The following is a 9,859-nucleotide window of genomic DNA, read 5'->3' as shown; positions in this document are numbered from 1 at the left end:
GATTCATCAACGATTCCAACAACGCGACCACTGGTCCATGCAACCACAACAATAATGGGACTATAGCCAGGACTGACCAAGTATATACAATCTAAAGCAAACAGTGTGAGCAGGGGGCTACGGGTCCCTGGGTTACAGATCAGTTACGCTAACATAATCAGGAAGAGAGGGCTAACGACCCCTGGAAATCTCAAAATTCAAGCTGCGTGGGAGATTTACCTCCTCCATGTTTGCATAATACAGCGGAACCACGGAAGTAGCGACCCCATTCTTATTTCATGGGTTGTATCAGTGAATCATTATTTCTTCTTCCACACCCTCAACCCCTGAAGTGATATTTAACCGAATTGCCTTGACTGCAAACTTAGAGATTTACGAATGTATTATTTGAGATGTTCGTAAATAATATTGTTGCCCTCTAGAAATATTTTGTGAGACCTAAAACTACACGCACAGTGTATGTCAGAAGGACACTGCTTCACGAGCAGGTAGTCAATCCAAGGGAAACAACCCATACCAGGCTTCTTCCACTATTGAGTGTTCTCCCTTGTTAACGGCGATATTTTTCTTCTGTCTTACGATCTTGCATCTGTTTCTGGCCGAACCTTTACCTCATGGCGGAAATATTAATTCGATCGGAGGGAAAGAGATAAGAAGCAGACGAAGTGCTGACGACCCTAGGGGTCATTCTTTGCTAACTGCTTCCATTGGGCCTGACAAGTATCTACATCTCCCTTCGCCAGATCACATTCATGCTTTCCTTTGGACGATCTGGAAGTACGTATCTGTTTAGTCCCCCCCCCCTCGAAGTGGCACTATAGACAATGAAAATTTTTTATAGAAATAGCTTTGCTTGAAGTTATTCGTGACTGCATGAAAAGCTATGCTAAAATGTATAATTAACTTGAAAACAACTCCACATGACTACGAATTGAGCCGTTTATACTCGACTCCAAGTTCTTGGCATTCATCCATTTCATGAGCCTGGAAAAACAGAGGTTGTCATGAGGTCAATTTCAACCAGCTTGTTTTGGCAGTACAAAAAAAAAAAAAGAAAAGATTAAATCAGACACAGGTGTTATCATTTCGACCAAGCGATATACTCAGGCTTTTAATTTCTGTTGTCTTCGCTCGCGAAGCCGTTATCTTTTGGTGCTTGTGGACGAAGTCTACACTGTGCGTGAGACAGAAAAAAGCTGGTCTTTAGAACTCAGTTGTAGTTGCTTCGTCCTCTTGTATTATTGTGGCACAGCTAGCCTACCCGTGATTCAAGGACTGCCCATTTCGCATCAAACTGGTTTAACTTTTCAATGTTTGATATTTCTTCACACATTCCTCTTTCAGTAACAAACTCTCTCACCATGAAACAGATGGAATATAGTTACTGACTGCAAAGTCCAATCCTTTCGCTTTTAACATGTCTGCTCAAAGGGAGCAGGTTGGGTGAGGCGCCGGTCTACTGTCGTTTATGTCAGTTGTCAGACTCAGTTCACTAAACAACGTTTCTAACGTTCCTGAAAGTTTCAGTGCAAGGATTCTCTGGCAGTGACCGAAGTTTTCTCTCACTGATCTCCTGTGTGTGGTAAATGAAGACACGCGCTTCAAGCATCATGGGTTCCTCCCGCAAGGTCGTACGTTGGCCCAGACGCATGCGTGTCGTCATCAGTGCAATCCTGATACTCGGCGCATGCGTAGTGGTGACTCTGGCGTTGAACAGCATGTCGAGAACCACACTGCGCGTGAGGCTTCACTCCTCCCAGGAGCGCTTTCTGCGGGAGGCAATCCAGGATATACAACTCCTGCCTCGCAAGCTGTCTGCAAACAGCACCCTCTATGACGACGACTATTTCGACGACGAGTCCGACACAGAGGGAGATAATACTCGTTGTAATCAAGGGAAAAAGGGCGACAAGTCTGGTAAAAGTAAACACAACCTGGCCATCAAATCGTTTGACGAAGAAGACAAGGAGGCAGGTGACGACGACTACATCTTTTCGCTTCCTGAGGAGGAGGTGAGGAATGCGGTGAAGCAGAGGCGAGACAAGTGGTCGCGGCAAATGTCACTGAAGCGTGTCAAACGATTGGTGAGTGACGACATGCAGAGCGACAAGCATCTGGACCTGACACACCAGGTAAGTGTTCGATGCAGAATGAGGGAAAAACACACACTCATAGGTCACTCTGGAGACGTCTTGTTGACGACAGACTAACCTTCAGAAAGTCAGCCATTATCTTATTATCAATAGCAACAGTACTGTTGTAGTAGTGTCAGTCCCATTATTCAGTAATAATGCTGACATACCATGTTACCACCACTCTGTCTGCCTCAACTCTCTGTATTTACCTCTCTTGATGCGGCAGGTGTTACCTACACATTTAGAAAACTACAGGAATCCATGCTTTTACGAACGGGAGAGAAACATTAGTGAATGCAGAAAAGGACCATTCACAGAGCTGTCCTCCCATGCTGGAGAAGACAACACGACAAAGCTCAACACACAACACCGTCTAAGTTGTCTCCCTTACTTCTTCGTCGCTGGCTTTCCGCGGAGCGGTGCTGGTGACGTAATGAAGAGACTCACACGTCATCCAGACGTCACAGTCCCTCATCAAACCAGTTCGGAGTGGTTGAACCGTTATAGATATGGTAAGAATTGTGTACGTCACTGTCATGGCAGTCTGTGATCAATTTTATTCTATCGGATATATTTAGAAATATAACATTCATTGACATCCTTCATCCATTTTTATCATATTCCAGACTTCTGTACAGATTTTATGTTCAGTGCAAGTGAACATACATAGGGCATGCCTGGTTCATGTTCAGTCAGCGTCTGGGTTTGGTGCCACCCTTTAACAAGGTCTATCTTTGTCTCTAGCCACCCGTTCATGACTGCAATGCTTGCTCTGTCTCCGCAAGTGTTCGAGTCTCTTTGACCTATGTTACCTGTAACTGACTCACACTTTATCATTTAGCTCATAGCGACTGTACGTCTGTGAAGACTTACCTGGACTTTATGCTGAATGCGACACGGGTGATTGATTCGAAGATCCAAGAGGACGGCTATCACCCACTAGTCACAGGTAACTTTTTTTTGCTCAGAGCTATTTTGTTCACCTTTTAAATCTTCATTGTCTGTGTCTATGTACGAATGTATGCTTACATATGTGTGTGTGTGAGAGAGAGAGAGAACACAATCGTTAGTCAAACAGAATACGTCACTGAAGATTCTCTTCACGGAGGGTGTGTCTCACTGCTCTCTGAGATCACTGACCAAAACACACCTCGCACCAAAAAAGACAACATTCGCGATAAGAACGACAATAAACGTCACGTGCTGCTTCTCTAAAGTGCAACAGCTACGTCACAGACACAGCAAAACAAACAACACAGACGAAGCAAACGATCTGACATTATTATGATTAATAAAGTACGAAGGCGGGTGAAAGGATTTGCACTTCTTTAATAAACAAGCCAAGCAAGTAGTAAACACAGCGATGTGCAGCTTGCATCCATAGCTTGCCTTATAACCGGTAGGACTGGGATGTTGCTAACACATCTGAAGGGAAACAGGGCCACAGAGTGCCGTCAGGTCCATGATGAAGCACCTGTTTATCGCCCTCCCGGCGCAGATTGATGACACGTCACCAGTCGTCACGTGACTCTGGACAGGTGGCCGTAAAATGTCGGGGAAAACACACAGCTAGTCAAAAAAATGGCGATAAAGCCAGAAGTTAAGTAAGGGGTTCGGCCGTTCGGCGACAGTAGGGGGATAGAGGGGATATCCCCCATTTAATCCCAAACCAGGCGGTCCGACTGAAAGGAAAAAAATTAATTAATTTAATGTCTTATTATCCGGTACACCATCTGTACAGATGCTTTACTCCTATCAGACTTACAAACCTTACAGAGACTTACACTTTCTCATGTAGTATTTTGGTCTGTTTTTATCCCTCAAAAGTATTTTTTTAAAAAAGATACACAAATAAATGAATCATTCAATTACTACCCACGTTAATACAAACAGGTACGCAGGGCGTTTTATCTACTCCGTGTGGTTTGTGCAAGAGAACGAACATAGGTTAGATAACAATTAAAGAAATTGAGATATTTGAATAAATGTATATATGTATGTCGACATCCTAAAAATATGAGACATGTAAGTGTAGGTGTAAGATAGGTAATGGTCATAACACGTAGCTTCGTGCGTGTGTGCGTGTGTGTGTGTGTGCATGTGCATGTGCATGAGTAGGTATGTCGGGACAAAACTCACAGGTTTGTGAAGAAGCCAGCATAAAGATGGTCATGAACACTAAGGCTGCCAGCAGCACTGCCTTCAACATCTTGAAATTCAACTTTGACTCTATCGGAGAGGAAGAAACCCAAAAACTAGGCAATCAGGTGACTGTGAAAGAAAGTTTTATTCAATTCATCTGCACCAAAATTTTGATGCAGATAACTAGAAGGATTTCAATTTCTAATCAAATTGAAACAGGTGATTACAATGGTGATTACTCTGCTTTCATAAACTGTACGTAAACCGACATGAAAACAAGTCCGCAATGCAGGAATGAAAAGTAACACGAAATTTAAAAAACCCAAACATATTGAAATAACAACAGAAAAGGAAAAGACTCCTCTTCGCCAAACCCCCTCCCCCAACAAACAAACAAACAAACAAACAAACAAACAAACAAACAAACAAACAAACAAACAAACAAACAAACAAACAAAAACACCGAAAAACAGCTTCAAGAGTGAGACAGAAAGAGGATAGACTGTAATTTTAAATAGAGAATAAAATTGAACGCATTATAGAAAGTTCACGAAAAATATATCACCAAACAATTATTAAACACAATCAAAACTTCATACCACTGAATAATAATTTTTAAAAACTTTTTAAAAAAAGCAGAGAGAAAATATACGACAGAACACTAGTTAAAGGTTAACACCACTTACTTCTTTGTAGTAATGCGAGAGGTCTGTCTGGTCCCATCCAGGGAAAGTGTACTTATATAGGACTTACCTCCGGTTGACCTGAGGTCACGTGCAGGTCATGGTATTTTTTTTTTGGTTGAAATGACATTATCTTAGAACACAGCAGGAGCACCTGGCTGTGACAGTGAAGAATAGCTGGCTCCTCCCAGAATGTCACATCTTGGTAGAAAACAACAAGGCGTGAAAGGATGTTGAGGGCTTGGCCTGGAGGCTGCTTTAACATGTTGCATCCGTGACCAACAGATGAGGGGAAGAAGAGGATGGACACGGTCTAGTGAAAACTACTTATGCTGTCTATGTGAGCTGTGATGTAGCCACGTCCATCATACCACAAAGTAGCCTGTGATGAGAAATGTGAAGCTGGTCAGTTAGGGGAAACGGTGGGATGTAAACCATTAGAACAAGAAGGCCACGAGTACTAGACAGGTCTGAAACAAGGTGATTTAAGACCCTTCTAGTCACAACAATAAATTTATGATTCATGTCACAATATACAACGATAGTGAATGATTTATGAGTCCTAATTCTGTAGTGTAAATAGTCGTCTGGGATAAATAAAGTGTTATCTTACACTAAAGTACCAGCCTGAATCAACAAGATGTTTGTTTGTTTAGAATACAGTCGGACCTCATGATTGATGAGTATCCCTCGTTCAAGAAAATCAATTGTACCGGGGTTTCGACTGCATATTTCTTTTTCTTGAGCCATCAACAAGTTTCATCTGTTTTGAGTGTGGTCTTGGAAAAAAGTTGTCAAGTTGTTTTCAAGTTGTCAATCATTATAATTGTAAAACCTAAGACATCCACACTAATACCAGTATATATAGCCACAGCTAATTCGATTAAAGAAGCTAAATTCAGACGAAAATATCTTTTATAAAAATTATAAATACCATGTAAACTCAGTTTAAAAGATTTGTTTACTTGTGTCTAAAGCTTGTTAAAATACAGGGATTCTGCCACAGAGGTCTGCAAAATGTTTCCCCCATGTGATTGTCTTTTTTCCCCAAACTAATTTTTATGGCAACACTTAGTGTTCTGCCACTTGTCCAATGTTCTCGTGAATCTGTGTACGCGACCAGCGCGAGCACAACTCACTCGCTCCACTCGCTCCACGACGCGTTGCCATGGCGACACTCGAAGAATGTTGCTGCAGCGGAGTGTGGACATACGGAGTGGGATTAGTGATGCTGGAGGTGCGGGGTGGAAGCGGGGGTGTGTCTTGTAGAGTGTTTCGCCGATGAAAAGGACACGAAATCTCGGTTAACTATGGATATCAGCGGCCTCTGGTGGCCATTAGGGCGGTCCAGGGCAAGATGGAAAAGCGAAATGTGTGAGAGAATAGCAAGAAAAAGACAGGAGGAGAGTAAGCTTACAGATTAATCATGGGAGAGCTTCACGCTGACCTTTGTCTCAAACGGAATTCCACCCTTCTCATCGGTATTTTGTTTCTCTCGTTTTTGTAACAACCCCTTTGTCTTGTGTGTGTGTTCAGTCGCATACACAAATGAAAAAAAAAAAACTGTAAAGATCCTGGTTTGGTTACTTGTGACAAATATTTGTCTCGTGTCTATTTTAGCAAACTACTGTCTTAGTTTATTGCACAAAATAGTGGGTAAGTAAGCTTAACACTTACATACACACCCACTTTAAAAAATCAAATAATTAAACGACGAAGATTGGGAGTCAGGATGCACCGGCTCACACCCGCTACCCACCCACTGCCACCCACCTACACACAAAAAAAAAAATCAGTTTTTTTTTTTTGCATGTGTTTGCAGGAGAAGTCAGCACGGACATTTTGTGGGATAACCAGGTATGGCCCGTGTTGCCAGGCAACGAGGGTCAACTGCAGCCACGTTTGACGAACGCAGACTATCTGTACCACCTGAATCCGAAGGTTAAGGTCGTCATTGTCCTCAGAGACCCTGTACACAGGTTAGTGGAGGATCAGACAAACGATGTAACTGTCAAGTAAAAACTTTGACAAACACGGTCCCAGCTTTGTCCATGTTTGCTGAGAAGGACCTTAAGGCGTCTTGAGACATTGAAATGGGTTCTGAAGTCTTAAAGACCGCATGACAGGTCATCAACACGATCTGACACGTGCCTCAGTCTCAATATTGTGTCAAGGTCACGGGCACAGACATGTTATTGTTTACCATGAGCTGTTTTATTTAAATTTGTTTCGAAAATGCGCGTTTCTATCTACGGAATGCGCGCCTGGCCTCCTCCCCTACTGTTTAGACTAGACCCTGCATACCCCTCGCCCACCACGTGACCTAGTTAGCACTTGTGGTTGGGGGTTAATGGTCTCAACGCAAATTACAATCGCATTCTCTGCCTGTGTTTGTACATAAGCTGTTTATGCGTACTTAGGAGATATTTTGCTATACATCAACATTCCTTACTGACTTATGGCATCCCAAACACAGGCTGTATGTTGACTACTGGTCTCAACTGACAAGCTACCCCTTCGAAGCCTCGTCCAGCGAATTTCACCAGATTGTGGAACGCTGCCTCGAGGTCCTCAAGACCTGTCTGAAGAGAGAACCTGTTCGCAGCTGTGTATATGACGGAGCGGAGGAGACGACAGACTCGATTGTAAGAAGTCCTTTAATAAGAAGCATTTGCCTGACTTCTACTTGTAGACTATCATCAATATCTATGTGACTGTAACTTGTACACTACTACATGTAGGCCACTTCCACTTACCGATTATCCCAAATATTTGAGTTTTACAAAATAAACACAGTATTTTAATACCTGTATATTTCTGTTACAGTTTAAGACACCACAAAGCTATCATTCATTCAGTCATCTGCATCCTGACATTGGTAAACATGCCTTAGGGCCTGCTTGTTGGTAAATAATGGCGGTGTTGTTCTCCTCAGCTCCGGATCAGGACAGGGATGTACTACATCATGGTCCAGGACTGGCTGCGAGTTTTCCCGAGAAATCAGATCCATGTGATTAACCACGAGACTTTTCAGAGCAACGTGGAGGGCGAGTTGGCTAAGCTGTTCGACTTTCTCGCCCTCAGTGAGTACAGGACTGGGCTGTAGGTTTACTGTTCCTTTGACAGGGAATCTGATCTTATTTCTCTCATTACAAAGGCCTGCTAAAAGAAAGTGTCACTGGACAATATCAGAATCGCACCCAAGATTACTCTCTCTGTCCTCTCAGTCTCTCGAACAGGCAACCGAAGACTGATCACAAACAACCAACACGCATGTTGGGGAATAATCCTCTTTTGTTAGCTAGGACATGCATTAAGTGAGGTCAAACTCGCGAGGTCATGTTGTTACATATTTACGGTGATGTTGCAGTTGTCAACAGCAGGGGTGTGAATGTCTATTGTTACACAAATCCGTATTCTCTTGCCATGAACATGTTACAGTTCTCTCGACATCGACAATGAAACCTTTATTTCGTGAACGAAAGGGAATTAATCAGTGACATTTAGCAAACTATTAACATCCCTGTACCCAGTCATTTAAAATAAATTGCTAACTGAAGAGACTTTATTTCAGTGCAACGAGAGTTATCGTATGGGTATCTGATGCTCATCTCCTTTGTCGTCTGCAGGGCAACCTGACGATGATCAGCTGAGCGAGATGCTGTCCATATACGACATAGAAGATGATGAAATGGAAGATGCTGTTCTTGATGACCCGATGGAGATGGCAACTCGAGAACTTCTACGAAATTTCTACTCGCCCTGGAACAAGCTTCTGGCCACAGTTGTAGAAGACGAGAGTCTGTTGTTTGACTGATGTTGATGTTGTTTTCAAGCGAGGTGAAGCAATGTATTAAAAGGATACTTTTGTTTTCAGACAGCTATTATATTTATTAACATTACCACGACCACAAAAATGTCGCCTTGTAATTATTCTTTGATTATAAAGCAAATATTACGAGAAAGGAAAGTTCAGAAACTTCCAAACTGCACAATGTTAGGTGATGTTAAAATATTTACAAAGACCGAACTGTGTGTATTGAAGTAAGAATAGCTTTAAAAGTTTAAAAGAATGTGAAAAGAACACTGTACCAAGCTGCAAGCAGACATCAAGATGGGAATAAAACTGTTTTTGCGTCTTTGTTTAAAGAATCAGCTGTAAAACAGGATTTGCAACCGTGTGAGTTGTCAGTCCACCTCACCTACTGTAGGGCAGAGAATGTAGAATCTTCCTCGGCGATCGAAACATGGTCCAGAGCTTGATGAAGTGGAGGGAAGGATAGGATGGGAGAACGGAAATACTTGTGCAGTGACACGTTTGTGTATCTGTGTGCGAGACAAGAAATAAAAAAAATAAGGAAAGAAAAACAGAGAAAAAGAAGGAAACCAAGAAATAAGAGAATAATCATTTGTGACATGCCTTCATCCACACCTAGGATGCAGTTTATGTAAGTGATGTACCCAAGAGACACTAACAAATTGTAAGTCTTGCGAATGAAAAATGTTTTTGTAGTTTATCCTCACTACACAGTTTCGCCAGTCAGCAATGGGTGTACCAAGGCGTGGAAAATAAATTTGATATAACAACAGCGACACTATTTTGGGTCAGGCTCACGATGAGGTATCTCTGGAAAAATATTTCAAGCTGCATTTCTAGGATGCGATAGATGAGATTCCGAAAAGTTTGCGACATTTCCAATAACAGACATGGCTACCAAGTCGAGTGGCTCTACAATGTCCTCGTTTAGCCCGCCAGCAATACATTTTTAAAGCAGTAAGTTGAAAATATTAAAAATATTAAAAAAAATACAAATTCTCAAATCCTGAGCCAGCAACTTTGTATTGTTTGGGAGACGCAAGCCTGTGAAGCTAGCTTTTGGTAAAAGATTATTTCCCTTG

At 42.2% G+C, this 9,859-nt stretch overlaps 1 protein-coding gene and 1 long non-coding RNA gene across 3 annotated transcripts; one reads left to right on the top strand and one right to left on the bottom strand.

Annotated features, from left to right (window-relative positions):
- Positions 1 to 1,119: 1,119 nt before the first annotated feature.
- On the top strand, positions 1,120 to 9,644 carry LOC112553336 (carbohydrate sulfotransferase 15-like). 2 transcript variants are annotated; one of them, XM_025220476.1, is made up of 7 exons: positions 1,120 to 2,132; positions 2,362 to 2,647; positions 2,977 to 3,084; positions 6,783 to 6,939; positions 7,437 to 7,605; positions 7,896 to 8,043; positions 8,590 to 9,643. In XM_025220476.1, the coding sequence occupies exons 1-7, from the start codon at positions 1,587 to 1,589 to the stop codon at positions 8,775 to 8,777; spliced, it is 1,602 nt and encodes a 533-aa protein (XP_025076261.1). In that variant the 5' UTR covers positions 1,120 to 1,586; the 3' UTR covers positions 8,778 to 9,643. The 2 variants fall into 2 exon arrangements, with proteins under 2 accessions (XP_025076261.1, XP_025076262.1); XM_025220477.1 differs by lacking the exon at positions 2,977 to 3,084 and having other exon boundaries at positions 8,590 to 9,644.
- On the bottom strand, positions 3,447 to 5,022 carry LOC112553338. The gene is made up of 3 exons (XR_003097032.1): positions 4,964 to 5,022; positions 4,275 to 4,364; positions 3,447 to 3,817 (listed from the first exon to the last, which is right to left on the bottom strand). It is a non-coding gene; the product is annotated as an uncharacterized LOC112553338 (long non-coding RNA).
- Positions 9,645 to 9,859: the final 215 nt, after the last annotated feature.

The sequence above is a fragment of the Pomacea canaliculata genome, linkage group LG12, assembly GCF_003073045.1.
Source record: "Pomacea canaliculata isolate SZHN2017 linkage group LG12, ASM307304v1, whole genome shotgun sequence".
In the NCBI taxonomy this organism is placed as follows: domain Eukaryota; kingdom Metazoa; phylum Mollusca; class Gastropoda; order Architaenioglossa; family Ampullariidae; genus Pomacea; species Pomacea canaliculata.
This window is presented reverse-complemented; position numbering and strand designations above follow the sequence as displayed.

Coding starts and splice junctions, on each gene's coding strand:
- LOC112553336 (XM_025220476.1), top strand. CDS start 1,587: ATGAAGACACGCGCTTCAAGCATCATGGGTTCCTCCCGCAAGGTCGTA. Junction 6,940..7,436: donor CTCAGAGACCCTGTACACAG/GTTAGTGGAGGA, acceptor TCCCAAACACAG/GCTGTATGTTGACTACTGGT. Junction 7,606..7,895: donor AGGAGACGACAGACTCGATT/GTAAGAAGTCCT, acceptor TGTTCTCCTCAG/CTCCGGATCAGGACAGGGAT.